The sequence below is a fragment of the Garra rufa genome, chromosome 24 (assembly GCF_049309525.1).
Source record: "Garra rufa chromosome 24, GarRuf1.0, whole genome shotgun sequence".
Classification (NCBI taxonomy): Eukaryota; Metazoa; Chordata; class Actinopteri; order Cypriniformes; family Cyprinidae; genus Garra; species Garra rufa.
This window is the reverse complement of record NC_133384.1, coordinates 7,574,471-7,594,363: the sequence shown is the minus strand read 5'-3', so window position 1 is coordinate 7,594,363 and position 19,893 is coordinate 7,574,471. Positions and strand designations below refer to the sequence as shown.

The window sequence follows — 19,893 nt, the reverse complement described above, 5'->3', positions numbered from 1 at the left end:
CAGCCTTTTTGCATCACGGAGGTATTGGAGGTTTTTATGATCTGTGAGTACCAGGAAAGGATGATTAGCTCCCTCCAACCAGTGTCGCCACTCCTCCAGGGCGAGCTTGATGGCGAGAAGTTCCCGGTTGCCGATGTCATAGTTCTTCTCCGCCGGGCTGAACTTCCGGGAGAAGTAGGCACATGGATGGAGTAAACTTGGAGTTCCGTGATGTTGGGAGAGAACCGCTCCGACTCCCGAGGTTGATGCATCCACCTCCACCACGAAAGGGAGGTCGGGATCCGGATGGCGCAGAATAGGAGTCTGGGTGAAGGCGTCCTTGAGGGATTGGAAGGCTGCGGCGGCTTCGGGGTTCCAGGTAAGTTTAGTCGGTTTTCCTTTGAGTAGGTTGGTTAATGGAGTTGTAATGATACTATAACCTTGAATGAAACGGCGGTAGAAATTAGCAAAACCGAGGAATCTCTGGAGTTCTTTGACAGAAGAGGGTTTTGGCCAGGACGTGACAGATGACACCTTCCTCTCGTCCATACGAATACCCTCACGGTCGATGATGTATCCCAGGAATTGAACGGATGGAAGGTGGAATGAACATTTTTCTGCTTTCAAGAAGAGTTGGTGTTCCCTGAGTTTCTGGAGGACCTCCGCAACGTGGTGGATGTGTTCAGTCTCACTCCGGGAGTAGATGAGGATATCGTCAATGTAGACAATCACTGACCGATGGAGAAACTCCCGGAGGACTTCATGCATGAAGTTTTGAAATACGGAAGGGGCGTTGACCAGGCCATAGGGCATGACGCAATACTCATAGTGGCCTGTAGGGGTCACGAAGGCCGTCTTCCACTCATCCCCCTTCCGTATTCTCACCAGATTGTAAGCGCTGCGGAGGTCCAATTTCGTGAAGATGGTGGCTGACCGGAGTTGTTCGAGGGCCGCTGGGACGAGAGGAAGGGGATATTTAAACTTGACTGTGGCTTGATTCAGGATGCGGTAGTCTATACACGGCCGCAGCCCTCCATCCTTTTTCGACACGAAAAAGAAGCTGGATGCAGCGGGAGAAGTGGAGGGACGAATGTATCCTTGCTGGAGAGCCTCGTGAATATACTCCTCCATGGCCTTTGTCTCCGGAAGTGACAACGGGTAGATCCTTCCTCTGGGCAAAGGAGCATCAGGAATCAGGTCTATGGCGCAGTCCCATGGCCGATGGGGAGGTAGCTGGGAAGCTCTCTTGGGGCAGAAGACGTCCTGGAAAGAGGAGTAGATATCCGGAATCTCGGTGGATCGTTGCTCCAAAGGGCTCTCGATGGATGTGGCGCAGACAGGAATGGGTCTTGGTATAGGACGTGGAGCTTCTGGAAAGCACTCTGGAAAACAGTCATGACCCCACCGGATTACCTCTCCATTGCCCCAAGAGATGATGGGATTGTGCTTCACCAGCCACGGGCGCCCCAAGATGATGTCTTCTTGGTGAAGAGCTCCAATCTGAAGGTGGATGGATTGGCATTTACGATGGATGCGGGGTCGTGCTGTGATGGAACGTGTTATGGGCTGAATCTGGTAGACGCTCGACGAAGCTTCGGTTCGGAGCTGTAACTGGCGACAGAGGTTCCCCGAGATGAAGTTTCCCGCTGACCCGGAGTCGATGAGAGCGTGGGCTATGACAGAAGATGTGGAGGTGGTCAACTGAACACATGTAGACAGAGGATACATCTTTTCAACTTCGGATTGGATAACACTCACCGCGGTAGGAACAGGACGAAGGGGGCATTTCATCCGAACATGCCCACTGGCTCCACAATAGAGACACAGACCCCGGGTCAGCCTTCTCTGTCGCTCAGCGGCTGATAGTCTACCAGATTCAAGTATCATTGGCTCTGGTTCTGGAGGGCTGGCGGTCTCCACTGGGCGGAGGAGTGCATTAGGAGAGACATCGGAGAGAGTCTGATATGATTGCATGCGGTCAGAACATCTGATGGATTGCTGTATGAAACGCTCCAGACCCATAGCGTCATCCAACGCAGCTAGTTGGAGGCGAAGACGGGGTTCGAGCCCGAGACGATAGGTGGTCAGCAACGACCGCTCGTTCCATCCACTGGCAGCGGCTAGGGTTCGAAACCGTAAGGCATACTCATGAGTGGACATCGATCCTTGTGATAAGTGATAAAGCTGCTCACCCGCTGATACTTCCCCGTCTGTACGGTTGAACACTTCTTTGAAGTGATTGATGAATGCCTGGATGGAACGAGTGGCCGGCCCGCTTTGCTGCCACATCGATTCGGCCCACTTCAAAGCTGGTCCTGTGAGAAGAGAGGTGATAAACGCTATTTTAGACTGGTCTGTAGGATAGAGCGCTGGTTGCATAGTAAAGACAAGAGAACATTGCAGTAGAAATCCATTGCACTCCTCCGCCCCGCCAGCGTAGGGCGCTGGTCGGGCCATGGGACTGGATGGTGGTTCCGAAGAAGTGCATGGAGGTACGGGTGCCGGCGGTGCGAAAGGGGTGACAGATGGGGATGACAACAAAACCTTCCGCAGAGTATCCACCAGTTCCTGGAATGGATCCTGAGCACTCATGCTGCTTACTGTTATGGGTCCGGGCTTCCTGTTATGAAGCAGACGGGACAACAAGGTAAGTGTATACGAATGGTGTTTTATTTATATAAGCAGCAGTGCCGGAGGTGGATAGTGAGTTCGTGAAGGTGAGCAAGACTTGAAGTGAAGAATTCAGAGCTGGATGGTAACGTGAAGAGAGTAACAGGTCCTTTCCGTTTTAGGTGGCGAGACTGGAGGATTCCAAGAACGAAAGCCAGAGGGGTTCAGAGAGTTCGTGGATCCACCACCCTCCGCTGACGCGGAAGTCAGCTTACGGCCACACACCGCTAATGACTGGATACTGAGAAGACACAGAGGACTGGCGCTTGGAAGACTGGAACGAGACAGAGATAAGGTAAGTACAATGGGGTAAGTAATCTCGATAGTGATACTCGCCAAAAGACACTGGAAGTCCGCTTTCTCTGGAACGAGCCCGGACAATGAGTGGTGTGTGGAGAGTGGCTTTATTGTGCTGGTGATGATTACGTGCAGGTGTTCATTAATCAATACTCAGGTGACGGTGATCTGGGAGTGATTGTGGGTGCAGAACCTGACCAATCCGTGACAACACCTAAGCGACCGACATTTTCGCAAACCTCTTTTAAAATGTTGTTATTGTTTTACAAGCACATACTGTCTACGACACCACAGCGTTTCGTGTTACACTAGGGTTGTGAAGGGTTAAGAGCAGATTTTCGAGCTGGGTGAAGACAACCAGCTGCCACCTGCTCCGTTTTGAGGCTCAGTGCTGGGAACGTCCCTCTGGTATTTCATACATTAGGGCACATTAAGCATGGAGATCGTTCTCCATTTGGCAGCAAAATGTAGCCATGTGTTGAGGATGTGTGAGAGAACTACAGCGTGACCGAGCTGCATTTTATCACGACTCTGTGGGTGTTCAGCTGCAAGACATTAACCTGCTGTCAGGGGCAGCTTGCCCACCTTTTTGCTATATCCAACCCCATATCTAACCCCGTCATCCTAAATACGGCTCCTACTTTTACATTTAAATGTAATAGTATACTTAATATTAATAAAACTACACTGCAATAACTTATTATTTATAAGTACAATACAAACGGACCTACTCATTCTATTTGATAATAGATTGTTTTAATTATATCGGATGCTTAAGCAATTTCCACCAGCAATAATAGTAGCTAGAAGAGATTGATTATGGAGTGACAACATAACACGCCTCTAGTGCACTGGCTGCCATGCTTGTGGTATTATACAATTTGCTTTGACTTCTGTTTGACAATTTTATTTGGAAAAAAAAGTATGCGCATACATTTGTCAACTATGTCAGCATAGGTGGGGTGTTCAGCACATTAGAAATGCAAAAACCGTGGGATGAATTCACTAAACCGCTGCAGCACTTTCTTTATGCACGGTATTTCAGTTCAAAAACCTGCGTCTTATTTCTTAACCACCAGCGATCCAGTTTAACCAGGTGCTGCTAATAAAACTTTGGCATTCACATGCAAATTATGTAATTATTGTTTACCTACTCGAATGATTGCTTTATAATTGCATGTTATCACCACGTCAGCAATGTTTTTGTACATGATTTCTACTGATCATAGCATCAGTTATTCACCAAGTCAGGGATGTTTTTCAAACAGGGGTTTGCAAATTATTTAAAACCTACGTAACATTAAAATAAACAAATGGGGTTGTGCAATTTATCTAAATGAAATAGCGATATGCCTTATCAAATTGTGAGGCTTTGGTTTAAACTGACACCAAAAGTTGAAGTCAAAAGTTTACATGCACCTTGCAGAATCTGCAAAATGTTAATTATTTTACCAAAATAAGAGGGATCATACAAAATGCATGTTGTTGTTTATTTAGTACTGACCTGAATAAGATATTTCACACAAAAGATGTTTACTTATAGGCCACAAAGAAAAAAATGTCCCCGTTCAAAAGTTTACATATGCTTGATTCTTAATCCTGTGTTGTTACCTGAATGGTCCACAGCTGTTCTTTCTGTTTAGTGATAGTTGTTCATGAGTCCCTAGTTTGTCCTGAACAGTGAAACTGCCCACTGTTCTTTAGCAAAATTCTTCAGGTCCCAGAAATTATTTGGTTTTTCAGCATTTTGTGTATTTCAACCCTTTCCAATAATGACTTTATGATTTTGAGATTTATCTTTTCACACTAAGGACAACTGAGGGACTATTACAGAAGGAAACATAATGCATAAAGAGCCGGGGGGGGGGGGGGGGGAATCTTTATTCTGTTCAAAAGTTTTCACCCCTGGCTCTTAATGCATTGCGTTTCCTTCTGGAGCATCACTGAGTGTTTGAACCTTCTGTAATAGTTCCTCAGTTGTCCTCAGTGTGAAAAGACGGATCTCAGAATCATACAGTTGTTGTTGGAAAGGGTTCAAAAATGCTGAAAAACCAAGGAATTTGTGGGACCTGAAGGATTTTTCTGAAGAACAGCAGCCAGTTTAACTGTTTAGGACAAACAAGGGACTCATGAACAACTTTGTAGCAATTTACCAATATTCTATTAAAATTAAAGGCTTTAGAGGATTAACTAAATTGAGGGATAGTAGTATTTTGGTATTATACTAATACAAAATGTATTAATTTTGTATAATAAATAATTCACAAGTAATCCACATGACTCCAGTTTATCAATTAAAGACTTATGAAGCTAAAAGCTGAAAAAACATTCCAAAACTAATGTATTAAGTTTAAACTCTTGCTTCTGGCCAAAATATGAATCCATAATTCATAATAATGCTTCCTCCACTAAATAAGTTATCGTCTCACATTAAAATCCACCCACATATCTGTTTAGAACTGTTTTCATTTGTAGACTAGGCTTCATTTCTTTCCTGATTCAGGCAAAATGACTTTTTCTTCGGAGACACCAATTATATAGTTAGATTATGACCGGATAGCAGTGGTTTAAGGTTAAAATGTCTTAATGATGGATTAGATTTTTTACAAAAATCTCGCTTTTCTCTTCTCAAGACATTAATTGATGTACTGGAGTCATGTGGATTACTTGTGGATTATTGTGATGTTTTATCACGACTGAATCATAATACTGGGAACCGCAAAAGAGTGAAACACTGAATACAATCTTCCCACATACGTCTTACTGGTTGCTTGGCCTGGTAGACCAAATTTAACTCCTTTTTATAGTTCAAAGAAATAAAAAATACACAAGCAATTTGGGTTATTTTATATTATATGTAAATACCCCATAATTTCTCAGTCACTCCAGCTGCTAATATGGTACTTCAATGCTTTAACTGTAAAAGCTCATAAATTATAGCAGCAGACTCCTTGACTCTGTATATTAATCTGGTTGTAAATACAATCTGGCAGGTCAGAACTGAGGTAAACAGTCTAAATCAGAGCGGTCCTCAGGCCTGTACTGTGAGATGAGAGCATGAACCGGCACGCAGGAGACGGGAATTTTTACCGTGCCTTGTGGCATCTGGCACCTTAACAAAAGTGCATACTAGGGTGCATTGATGTCAGCAAATGAACCAAAAATAACAGATGAGCGACCGCATATGAATAAACGTATTGTAGACTCTGAAATTAAATATGACAGACTGATTTAGTCTTTTAGAAATATTTCAAACATATAATCTATCAATCACTGCATGTGCTGATGCAGACCAAAAAAAGGCCTGATTCTGCAAAGCATGGGAACCATTTTCAGAGAACATTTTTCTTTATCTGTGACTTGAGGTTAAAGACTTAAACTCAGAGTCGATAAATCAACTAACCCCTGTTTGCCACCATAAACAAGCCATGCGTCAATTAAACATGCTGATATTAGAAGCCGTTACGGTAATGAATAGCAGTCACCCTGTTAGTCACAGCGTGGTGGGTAGCAAGTCTGTTTCACATTCAGATCTTTGATGTGCAAAATGCAAGGCACTTTTTCAAGCCTGACAATATCTGCCCTGCAGTGGTGCATTCTTGACCTCCTTCTTACTGCAACACTTTTCAAGTCAGATGTGTATGGATAATTAAGCTCTGTCAGTATAAAGGGCAGCAGAGACAAGAGTGATCTTGCTCTTTTAAGATACAGAAAGTGGCGTAATTTGGCCTCTATCATTAGCCATCAAAGTGGCTGGGCCTGATTTCCATCTCAGTCAAGAGCCTCTGACTCGACTCTGACTCTTCTTTGGGAGTCATTAGGGTTGAGGAAAGTCACCTTGCATCACTCTGCAGTGCTGGGGTTTATTATCGCCAGCTGAAATTCTGTTTCTTAGGCAAGATCGCCATGAAAACATGCAAGAAACAAAAATCAAAATTACATTTTTATCCGATGAATAGTGACGTCTCCAATCAAAAGAAGAGATTTCAAGATAAACTCTTCTATTAAATTCCTGAGCTGTGATTTTCACGAATTATATAGCTCTGTAATCTTTCTGCATGTCAGTAATCGTCTCATTTGTGTCTGATTTTACTTCTAAAGAATTTTAGGAGAAACATCTGAAACCAAGTTAATGCCTTCCTCTGGTTCTTTTCCAATGTCTTGATTAAAGTCAGAGGAAAATTTGACTAAACAGTTGCACCAAACGTTAACAGGGTTGACAAATGAAAATCAAGTTAAGAAAAAGGACTACTATTCAAAGAAAGACATGTTTTTTTTCTTTATCTGAAGCTCTCTCCAAACTCTGGGTTCAATTAAACAACAGATTTCAACTTACATAGTCGTGCTTGAACAAAACAGGCGGAAGCCTAATGTCATGTGCAATGAAGTTGCATCATAGCAAACGTATTGAACTGTCAACAGAGTTTTTCAGTGGAACAAACACAAGCTCAGAATGCAAGGTCTCTGTTAGTCTTTTTTTTTGGGGGGGGCAAGTAACCGAACCCAACAGACCTAACGTTCACTCAGACACTTCATGACCTTTGACACCAGCTCCTCTTTCTTATCCTTTGAGCGCACATTGATCCCTCTACTCTTCAACCATGCTTGCAGATTCATTGAGCTGATCTTTGAGAGCTGAAAACAGAAAAAAAGAAATAACCTTAAGTTTCATATTCAGGTTGAAAACTGATTTAGGTTTTGAACTATGGCTGTGCAATTAATCAAAATTCAGTTTTGATTTTGGCTTCAAACAATTATGAAAATACAACATTCAAGATAAAATGATGCCGCTCCCGATTCAGCCCCCTTTGTGCGCTTTCGCTCCTCTTTAAAAGCCCGATTTCACATGCAATTCAGTAAAATCATGTAACGTGACTTGCATAAAACAGGACATGCTTGGTTTATTAATGTTTATTTGATGTTGTGTTTTTTAAAGCATGAAAGAGAATTTGCGCTGTTCTGTGTATGCGTTCAGAGACAGAACAGAACGCAGACAAGTAAAGTGAACATTTAGCTTAAGATGTAAATATGTGTCAGCGTTTGGTGATTATTCGTGTAAACTTTCGTCAGTTATGTCTAAAACTAACGTAAGCAGTTGAGAATGAAAATACATGTGTAACAGTATATTGGATCCGTGCAGCTCTTAAAGCGGCCACAAGTAATATTCCTTCTGCCGTCTCTGTGCTTAATGTTAATCAAACAACAAAAGACAAAGACAAAATCACTCACTGCTCTTGATGGAGGGACTTTTGTAGTTTTTATAAGAAACAAAGCCTGTTTAATTCTCACAGTGAAGACTATTCTGTTTTATTTTACATTCAATTAATTACATTAAACTTCCCAAATTTGTATCTTTTTTTATTGTATTGCTATCTTTAAATTAATTAATCATATAAAGTTCTGGACCCACTCATAATCATGTTAAATAATCGTGATTACAATATTGACCAAAACTGTTAGTGCGCCCCAAATAGTTGACTAACCATTAGTCAATGAGAAGAGGCTTGATCGACCAAAATGTTATTAGTCGCTTAGTCACGCTTAGTTAGTCACGCAGTTCATGACAGCTGGTCTATGTGGTATATCCGGCAGGACATCCAAACGGCATATCATTCATCAACCTCAAATATGGCTTATCTGAATTAGGTAAGTAAAGTTAATCTAATGTTAACCTAGAAAAATGCATGCTGTTGAAGTGTGTGTGGAAGCTGAATAGTAGCGCGCTCACTGCATGACAGATGGAGGTGCCGGTGCAATCATTTGCTCTTAAAATACTCTGTCATTTTTGATCATACAGATAATAGTAACACATCTTTTGAATCTGTAAAGACTACGTTTATTTGTGTGCATTCACAAAAACAACAAAACATTGCACTTTTGTAAAATAATAAAACCAAACAGGATGTGCTTTCTGCCATCTCGGTCTCTGTGAACTTGAGCAAATTAAACGCAACAATTAACCAAAACTCTGTGTATACTTGCCTTACAGATATAACAACATCTATAGAGAGTGAATTGTTTACTTACAAATTAACCGATTAAAATACAAAACAAATATTCTCAGATTATGCAATCTATATGAAACTTGCATTAAGGCGCATCCAGTACTGGGGAGATTGACTGCATCTCTTAAACCGAAAACAAATGCAGCAATTAAAGGCTCATTATTATGATTTAAATGGTTTATTAATAAGCGTGTGATTAGTGGACTAATAGCTTAAAATTAATGACTACTAGTCAACCAGAAAAAAAAAACTTTAGTTAAGGGCAGCCCTAATTTCCCCCCACTGATGTTCTAGAGAATGGATTTAAACATGATACAACTGTGCTAAATTGAGCATCAACTGCTACATTTACTGGTTGCTGATACATTATAAATTATCCAAAATATTTAAATAAACAAAAATGTAAAGGGGCGGACCTTGTGAATTTTACAGAATTGTATAAATTTATAAACAATTCTATATAAATGTGCAGAATGAATTAATATTGGGAATTTTATTAGATCAAACAGTACACATAGTAAAATACATTCAATACAGTACTTTATTGTACTATACAGTAATACTGTAAAATATTATTACAATTTAAAATGTGTTTTCTATTTGACATTTGTGACCCTGGACCACAAAACCAGTCATAAGGGTCTTTTTTAAGTTTTTTAATTGAGATTTATACAATAAATAAGCTTTCCATTTATGTATGGTTTGTTAGGATAGGATAATATTTGGCCGAGATACAACTACTTAACAATCTGGAATCTGAGGATGTAAAAAAAAAAAAAAATCTAACTATTGAGAAAATCGGCATTAAAGTTGTCCAAATAAAGTTCTTAGCAATGCATATTACTTATTAAAAAATTAAGTTCTGATATATTTAAGGTATGAATTTTACAAAATATCTTCATGGAACATGATCTTTACTTAATATCCTAATGATTTTTGGCATAAAAGAAAATTGTTGACCCATACAATGTATTGTTGGCTATTGCTACAAATATACTTGTGATACTTAAGACTGGTTTTGTGGTACAGGGTCACATATGTGAAAATGAAATTCATTCCTGTGATGTGTCACATGACCCTTCAGAAATCCTTATAACATGCTGATTTGTTTTCTAAGACACATTTTTATTATATTATCAATATTGAAAATGCTTGTGCTGCTTTATAATTTTGTAGAAACTGTGATACTTTAAAGATTTTTTGATCAAAAGAAAAATTCAAAAGCTTTTATCTGAAATAGAAATCTTTTGCAACAGTCTTCACTGTCACTTTCGATTAATGCTATGCATCCTTTCTAAATACAAGTATTAATTTCTTTTAAAAAGAACCCCAAACTTTTCAGCGGTAGTATAAACCTCTGCTGTACAGAGCTGTTGAAGAGCTGAAAAAGTTGTACACTTGTTATTGTTATTACAGTCCAAGGTCACCCATCAAGCCATAACATGAACCAGCCATGGCAACATTATGTATCACACAAATTATAGCTCTGATATGAGTTTATATATGGCTGCACCTGTTAGCAGCCGCCATCATAAAGAAAAATTACGAGCTCATCTTCGCTCTTAATGACATTCAATCAAAACCATGAACACATGCCAGGCTTGTAATGGGTTTCATTTAGACTATGTGTGTCAATAAGCAGTCATGCTGCTGGGTTTCTGGACTATAGCAGACTGTTCTGCCATGCAAAAGTGACAATCAAACATTCAAACTACAGCTTTTTTACAAGTTTCTAAGCTAAAGATAATGAGATGTTCTTATGAAGAATATTTCTATGGTACATTTTATACATGCACAATGTAAATAAATACATAGAAAAACAGATTATGTAATACTCCAAAGTACCTGATTGCTTGTCGCATAGACGTCCACATCCTGCACGCTCTGCTTGAGCCTTTTTGGTTTTGTCTCAAACGTGTCTCCCTGAAAGATGTCGAGACAGGACCCATTAGAAGCACTACACCAGATTTAATCATTCATGTAGGTTCATCAATTATTTTCAGGAAACTGCACTGATTAATTTGCCTAGTCTTGCTAAATCTGTGCCCTGTACAGACTGTCACATGAGAAATACAGCAATTTGCAAACTAAATTTTTACATTTTCTAAGTGGGAAAATGTAAGTGGTGCTAAACTTGCCATTTATTTGCTAAGGAGCTCTGTTTTCGTAAGCTTAACTGCTTAGAAATTAGGGCCCTATGAGATCTGAGATGCGGAAAATGTGGTCATAATCGCAGAATCCGGTAATAAAAACTTTCAAAAATTTACTGTACAAAGTGGAATGTAACAGAATTTTGGCAAATGTTTTTGTATGTTTTAAAGCTTAATTTTTTTAAGGAATAACCACACAATTTTTGTTCTATGTTTTAATTTTAACTCTAAACTTCTGTTGTGCAGCATATTGTTTGTCATAAAATAAAACTGTTTAATTTTCACTTTACTAGCAATTCAATGAATCTTTTGAAATGTAATGTAATTTAATTACCACAGTTTTTGATAATACATTTGTATGAAATCATAAACCCCCAAAATTAGGGCCCTATTATAAAAAAATAATAAAAATATAATAATAATAATCAAATTAAGATGTTAAAAGATGTTAATGTTTTAACTGATAAGACACGCTTCTTAAAAATAATAATAAAAATTTAATATAATAAAATTTAACTGAACCAATACAATTTATTTTATAGGGTTTTACAATTAAAGTTTTTGTAAAACATTCAATAAACTGTTTTTAAATTTTACACATTTCAAATAATTGGACATGCTTTTTGATTACTAAAATTTTATTCAACCAATAAAATGAAAGATACAGAATTTCGACAAAAAATATGTGTAATGGAATTTGAGAAAAGAAAATGTATAAAATTTTAATAAACTGTTGTTTTTAAATTGTATAAATTTCATGACTTCAAATAACTGGACATGCTTTTTTTCCATTACTAAAATTTAATTTAACCAATAAAATGGAAGACACAAAATGTTGAGAAAAAAAATATTTGAGAAAAAATACATGTATTTTATAGGGCCCTAAAACTTGTATTTTTGTTAAAATTTTAAAAACAGTTGTTTTTAAATTGTATAATTATCATAATTTCAAATAATTAGACATAGTGTTTGATTACTAAAATTGTATTTAACCAATAAAAAAGAAGTTACAGAATTTGGAAAAATACATAATTGAATTTTAGAAAAAAATAAATGTATTTATTTTAATTCATGTTAAACATTTGTTTTTAAATTATATAAATGTCATGATTTTAAATAATTGGAAATGATAAAAATTTTTTTACCAATAAAACAGTCCAGGAAAACAAACAAACAAACAAAGAAATAAAAGTAAATAAAATGGAATTTGGGAAACTTAAGACTTGATAGGGAAATCCAACAGGTATTTGGTACAGGACAAGTTGCTGCTTGTTTGCACAGCTTATACTTACTCCTCCATTGCTGGGGATCTCAGGGATGATTTGGGGCTGCGTCTGTACTACAGGCAGAGGAGGGAGAATCCTGACACCCCTGTTGGTCTTTTCCTTCCTCTTAGAAAAGGGCAAAGTCATCCGCTGTGGGGCTGGAGGCCTAGAGACCTGATTAGAAGAGATTGGTGTTGTTGAGCATCGGGGTTCGGAAGATGATGACAGACAAGTAGATGACAGAGGCCTTATAACTGCCATCAGCTTCTGCCCTTCTAACCCCTGCTGCCGTTTCACTGCAAGCATCTCAGTCACGTCCACATGTTGGGTGTGTGATTTGTTTTTGAAGATTGGCACAAGCTTTGGTCTTGGAAGTGCAGATTGTGGCTGGATGTGATGAAAATGGACATTAGTGGGAGAGGAAGACTGAGTAGCCAAGTTGGAGGGCGTCCAGTCTTTCTGGTCAAGAGACGAATCCAAACTGGATCTCTTTTTTGTTTCAGTCTGTTTTCCAGTTGAGTCACACTGACTTGAGAAGGGCTGTGCTGCAACCCGTGGGCAGTTGCTGGGAAGCTGGCACAGTACAGCTCTGCTGCTGTTTTCTGTTTTCACGTTTGCAGGCAGAGGCCCAAAGCACTAAAAATATAAGGAAAAAAGAGTGTGAATAAGGAAATATTTCCTGTGTAAAGTTGTAAGTGTAGGTGTGGAATTATGGTTGATTCTGTGCTGTTGCAAACCATTAATGTCTAAAAAATAAATGATTAAAGGTCCATTGACCCTTACATTTATCATTACACTTTCATGAAATTTCAAAACTCTTAAGTTATTATTATCACTAGTCTAAAATAATACTGATCCATACATAAAACTCTAACACCACAGACATGATGTCTTAAACCAAAACTGACATTAAACATATGAAATGTTGTATAATATATAAATATTTCAGATAATTTTAACTATTAAATAATACATTACACTACCAATCAAAAGTTTTTTAATGTTCTTAAAGAAGTCTCTTCTGCTCACCAAGCCTGCATTTATTTGAACCAATACAATTCAGCAAAAGCAGTAATATTGTGAAATATTTTACTATATAAAATAACTGCTTTCTATTCGAATATATTTTAAAATGTAATTTATTCCTGTGATCAAAGCTAAATTTTCTGCATCATTAATAAAGTCTTCAGTGTCACATGATCCTTCAGAAATCATTCTAATATGCTGATATGCTGTTCAAGAAACATTTATATTATTATCAATATTGAAAACAGCTGAGTAATTTTTTTTCAGGATTCTTTGACAAATAGAAAGTTCTAAAGATCAGCATTTATCTAAAATCAAAAGCTTTTGTAACATTTTACACTATATACCATTCAATAGCTTGGAGTCAGTATTTTTATTTTTGGGGGGGAAACAATAATAGAAATTAATACTTTTATTTAGCAAGGATGCTTTAAGCTGATCAAAAGTGACAATAAAGACATAAAATTAGAATGATTTCTGAAGGATCATGTGAGCAGAAGACACTTCTTTAAAAAACATAAAAATCTTATTGATGAAGCCCATATATTTTTTTTAATGAATATTTAAGAAATCATTTAAATCATTTGAAAATAGATTTTTCATTAATTCCATTTCATTTATTTATTTTTTCACAAATAACTAAATATGTTATAAAAATATAACTAAAAAGGAAGTAAACACTGTACCCAACAGGGCACTCAGTATTCTGGTAAGTTTGTGTGCATTGGGAATTATATTTTTTCAAATAAAGCCAAGGTAACACTCATTTTACATACATCACACAGTGAAAATGACACGAATATGACAGTGGCCAAAGTTTTATGATGTTTATAATGTTACAAAAGCTTTCTATTTCAGATAAATGCTGTTCTTCTAAACTTTCTATTCATAAAAAAAAATCTGAAAAAAAAAAAAAAAATCTACTCAGCTGTTTTCAACATAATAATAATAATAATAAATGTTTTTTGAGCAGCAAATCAGAATATTAGAATGATTTCCGAAGGTCATGGAATAATGATGCTAAAAATTTAGCTTTGAAATCAGTAATAAATTATATTTTAAAATATATTCAAATAGAAAGCAGTTATTTTGAATAGTAAAAATATATATATATATTTTTTTTTAAATTGACTATTTTTTGCTGTACTTTGGATGAAATAAATGCAGGCTTGGTGAGCAGAAGAGACTTCTTTAAAAAAAAAATCTTACTGTTCAAAAACTTTAGACTGGTAGTGTATGTTTATTTATGTTTATATTTTTAGTTATTATTATAGTATTATTTTTATGTAATACATTTTCTTTTGCCTAGAAATAATCTACTACAACTACTCCATCTAAGTATTTTTTAATATAACCTTTCTGATAAAGTACGGAGCTGCTCCAATATGCATTGCAACACTTAAATAACCCCAAAACATCCTGTTATATTACGCAGACTGACTCTCCACATCTGTTAGCGCTCTCAGAGACATGGAAAAATACTTTCGTGATAACAAAATCTGTAAGGTTCCTCTTAGTTAAACTATTATTTGTGTTGAACATGTATGTTGATAATGATGCTGGCGCTAGAATGTTTTTGTACATCCAACATAAATTAACCAGCCACTTAATCACTGCTGCCTAATGTTGCCATTATCAATCATTACAGTCTGTGAGATTAATGAAGGCATCCTCTGCGCCAGCTTTCCATCTGTACACACACACACGGCACATATAGTGTTTCGAATCACGTTTCACAGCATTTGTCAAAGTTTAATAACATCAACCCTCAGCTCAAGCCAGTATAAATTAAACCTTGACCCATCTGGCTGACTGTTACACTCTCCCCCATGCGCCAACAACAACTAACTGGAAGAAATGATCTAATGTAGTATCATGTATTCTTCTTACTGGAAACTGTATTCTATGTAAAAAACAGTAAGTGTATTGTTTTAGTAGACAAACCGCACCACACCACTTTGCTCACTGTCCATATAAACATTTCCCGTATGTGTGTGACGTCATTCGCTCTGCTTTCACTCTGAGTTTAGGCATGTTATTATATTCTGAGAAAGCTTAGGATTTCATCTCTTAAAAAAGGGGTCTTTTTTAACGTTTACTGTTATAACTTTTTAAATAATGTCTTTAAGGTGAGACACTGCGGGTGAATAGGGTAAAAAAAATAACTAATAGTTATCGCCTTACTTACCAGATGATCGATTACATTGATAATTTCAAACATTTTTTCTAAAATGTTAGGTGTAAATATGCAAATGAGCCATTATTTAATAAAATATGTGCTGATTTGCCTACATTTCTAGTACAAAAATCTAAACACTGGATAAAGTCAGTTTCAAAATTCTTGTTTAATTTTTTTGACATATAAGAGTCAAATGTTTTCATAGAGGGGATTTTGGGTATCTCATTTCGTCACTCCATGATTCTAAAAAGAAATCAGACAGAACAGACAGAAAACAATGTATTTTTTACATTTTTGTGCAGGGGATACAATGTTGTATAAAATTAAGCAAATTATGTATGAACAAATCCCTCTGTAAAAACCTTCTGGATATACACAGGAATAAAAATGTAAAGTTTGGTGTGTGTAAGTGCTACTAAAGTGGAGATTTATGGCTCATTGTATGAGAAATAACTTATTTTGAGAAAGCGGCCTAAAAATATGTATTGTAATTTAAGTCTATTGACTCAAATAGATAGAGTGCTATAAAAGAAACACTTAACAGTGTCTTTTGGATGTTTTCTTTCCCCTAGTCTGAAAAAAAAAACACTTCATGAAAAACCAAAAAGCCCAGAATCTCAAACTTGACAGGTGCATGAAAAAACTGTTTTTTCCTGCAGTGTCTCCCCTTAATAAAATAATGTGTTCAATACAATTGCCCTCAAAAAAGTAGATCAAACAACTCGGGTGCCCAAAGGCCAATAGATACGTTTTTGAGCTCTGTTTAAGGGGGAATGTGTTGAGGAAATGACATAAGCCTGATCTGGGTCACTGATACACCATTGTGCATCCTGTCAGAGTATGTGCACCACCCTCAAGGCCATGTCTTTGACAAATATTGCTGTTAGCAATTGTAGTGGATGGATCTGATCTTGTTGGAAGCTGCAGTCATTAATAAGCATTGCATGTGCAGTGAAGTGTTTTGAGATGCTGTCTCTTTTGATCACTGTGATGTGGGCGGTTGATGTATTACACATCCAAGGACTTCAATCAGCATCAACATTTTAGATTTATATGGGAGTAAAAGGGAACATGTTTATCATCTGTCTGTACATGGCCAAGATTTCTTTTAATTTATTCACCATACACCATAAAATTTACTAGATTCTAACTGTGGTGTGGCAAATTAATTAAACTCAGACCATCAAGGCTGCATGCATAATAATTAAGAAAATTAGCTTTTAGTTTTGAATGAAGATTTAAACGTATATAATAAATGAATTCCAAAAGTGTGGCTATGAACAGTTTTTAATGAATAGGCTTTTCTCATATTATTTTTAAAATCTTTTTTTTTTTTTGCCTCAAAGAAACAGCAGGCCCATTGAATTATTAATACATTTAAAGATTTAATTTTTATTTATAAAATATGGAATTGCTCCAACATAGATTGGAGACAGGAAATGTACATATCATCTGACTGTAACTGGTTTATTCACCATATTTAATCACATTTTTAACTTTTTACTAAATTCTAATTGTGGTGTTACAAATAAATAAAGGCAGCGGCTGTTTGCACAAAATTACAAAAAAATCGTTCCAAACAGTACTGTTTTGCATCTCTGAGTAACGTGGAAGTATTTCGTTCCTGAATGAACCAACTGTTTAAATGATTCGGTTCAATCACAACGACCCACTTATTAACAGCGACTTGCTGCCACCTACTGGCGGTTTTAATTTCAAATTTAAAGTATCTTTATTTGTTAAAGCATTCCATGTCCCTCTGAGCTGCATTAAACAGTGTGTAAATACTAGTGTTGGGTCGAGTCCACGTAAGTCGAGTCCGAGTCGAGTCCAAAATGGGCCGAGTTGGACTCAAGTCCGAGTCCAAATGGGTTGAGTCCGAGTCCAACTAAAAACTACTGTTTGTCAGTATCTTAACCTTGTTTTAATTTTTACAACTAGAATAAAGCAATGACAATTTAAATGTAACAAAAGTAACAAAAAACTGCTCCAGTCAAGAGCAGTGAGTGATTTTCTCTTTTTATTTTGTTGTTTGATTATGACGTAGTCTGCGCCAGCTAGGCTTGGGCGGTATTACGGTAATAGGGTATATCGCGGGATCTAAAAATAGCAACGGTATCAGTTTCAATACCGTTATACCGTCATAAAAAAACAATGCACTTATAGGAGACAAGGATTTAATATTAAATATAATTTATTTAATGCCTAAAAATGAGTATGCGTGGTTGTCATCACGTGACAGCGTGGATGAGAAAAAGAGAGGTGGGGAAAGATGGCGAGTCGCGCACCAAGTGACCTGGTCTCGAAAAAGAACAAAACTGCTCCAGTTTGGCAGTATTTCGGGTTTCGACCGAACGAGAAAGGAGAGGCGGTAAATACGGACGAAGCAATTTGCAAATTGTGCGACAAAAAGGTGACGGCGAGAGATGGAAATACCTCGAACCTAAGGTCGCATATACGAAACCACCATCCACTCACTGCTGCGAGGATGGAGCAGAGTTCACTCAGTGCAACAGTGTCAACGCCTCCCGATGCAGGACCAACAACATCTAGGTCCACCGCCAGTACGCAGCCGACGATAATGGGGGCCTTCGGGAAAACAACAAAGTATAAAAGGGACAGTGTCCGTTGGAAAACCTGTACTGATGCAGTGACAAAATACTTGGCGAAGGAAATGGTCTCTTTCCACACAGTGGAAAAAAAGTCCTTTAAGGACATGGTAAAGGTCCTAGATGCCCAGTACGAGTTGCCTGGACGGAAATATTTCTCACAAACAGCCGTCCCACATTTATATAGTAAAGTTAGAGACAATGTTCAAGTGCTGCTGTCAGCGGCAGACAGTTATTCCTTAACAACTGACATGTGGTCGTCAGTTAACATGACACCATATATGTCTCTGACTGTCCATACTATTACACCTGACTGGAAACTTGAATCCAAATGCCTCCAAACTACGTATTTTCCTGAGAGTCATACGGCGGACAATCTTGCTGCTGCGCTCAGAGCTGCACTTCAGGAATGGCAACTTGACGAGAAAAAACTTTCAGCCATAACCACTGACAATGCTGCCAACATTCATGCCGCAATCAGGTCCCTGCATTGGCCGTGGCTTAACTGCTTCGGCCACAATCTAAACTTGGCTGTCACAAATGGATTGCATGACCAGAGGCAAAAAACCGAGCGCGCCCTCGGACTATGCCGTAATATTGTCGGGGCCTTTTCACACAGCTGGCAACGCAAGCATGAACTCCACAAGAAGCAAGTGGACTTAGGACTCCCAAAACATAGTCTCATAACAGTAAGTATAAAACCATTGAGCATTGAGTTCCTCAGGGGCAGGGGCTCAAATGTAAAAAAAAGGGCCCAAATGTATATATATATTTATGAATCAGATAAAAAAATTATATTGAAAAGTAGGCTATATTAAAACAGAAAACCATTTTTTTCTGTATTTTTTATCAAAAGAATGCAGGCTTGATGCGCATAAGGGACTTATTTAGCCTAAAAAAAATGTGCATGAAAATTTGACCAAATGGAATAATATACATTAATGGACTTATTTATTTGTGCATTCATTCATTTATTTAGGCCTATTTATTTATTCATTCGTTTATTTATGCTTTTTATTCATTCATTCATTTATTTAGGCATATTCATTCATTCGTTAAACGAATGGATGTATAAATAGGCCTAAATAAATTAGTTTATTTAGGCCTATTCATTCATTCGTTTATTTATGCCTATTTAAATATTCATTCGTTTATTTATGCCTTTTTATTCATTCATTCATTCATTTATGCCTTTTTATTCATTCATTCGTTTATTTAGGCCAATTCAGTCATTCGTTAAACGAATGGATGAATAAATAGGCCTAAATAAATGAATTTCGTTTATTTAGGTCTATTCATTCATTTAATCGTTTATTCATAATTCATTAATTAATTCATCCATCCATCCATCCGTCGGCAGGACTGCGCAACTCGCTGGGGCTCCAAACTGGCAATGGTGGAGCGCATCCTCGAGCAGGCCCAAGCGATCAGACACGTCCTGTCTGATGACAGAAAGAGCAGCCTGTCCCTGACCTGGCAGGACATGGACGTCTTGAAAGCTGTTCACGAAGCACTGAAACCAGTCGGTGACTTCACTGATATTTTGTCAGGAGAAAATTACGTGACCAGTTCCTGTATCCTCCCCATACTACAGCTCTGCAGGGACAATGTGTTGGCTACATCAGAAAATGACCTCCAGCTAACAAAGTCAATCAAAACTGGAATTCTAACAAAGCTAGAGGCCAAGTATGAATCCAATTCAGTGCGCAAAAT

General features: G+C 37.5%; 1 protein-coding gene across 1 annotated transcript in view; it reads right to left on the bottom strand.

Moving 5' to 3' along the window:
* Positions 1-7,221: 7,221 nt before the first annotated feature.
* Positions 7,222-19,893, bottom strand: part of c24h18orf63 (chromosome 24 C18orf63 homolog) — a 31,134-nt gene continuing 18,462 nt past the window's right edge. The window contains exons 11-14 of the mRNA XM_073830319.1: positions 18,008-18,160; positions 12,394-13,002; positions 10,797-10,874; positions 7,222-7,581 (exon numbers count right to left, since the gene is read on the bottom strand). Of these exons, the coding sequence (XP_073686420.1) occupies positions 7,459-7,581; positions 10,797-10,874; positions 12,394-13,002; positions 18,008-18,160 (963 nt within the window). The 3' untranslated portion in view covers positions 7,222-7,458. The remainder of the gene's footprint in view (positions 7,582-10,796; positions 10,875-12,393; positions 13,003-18,007; positions 18,161-19,893) is intronic.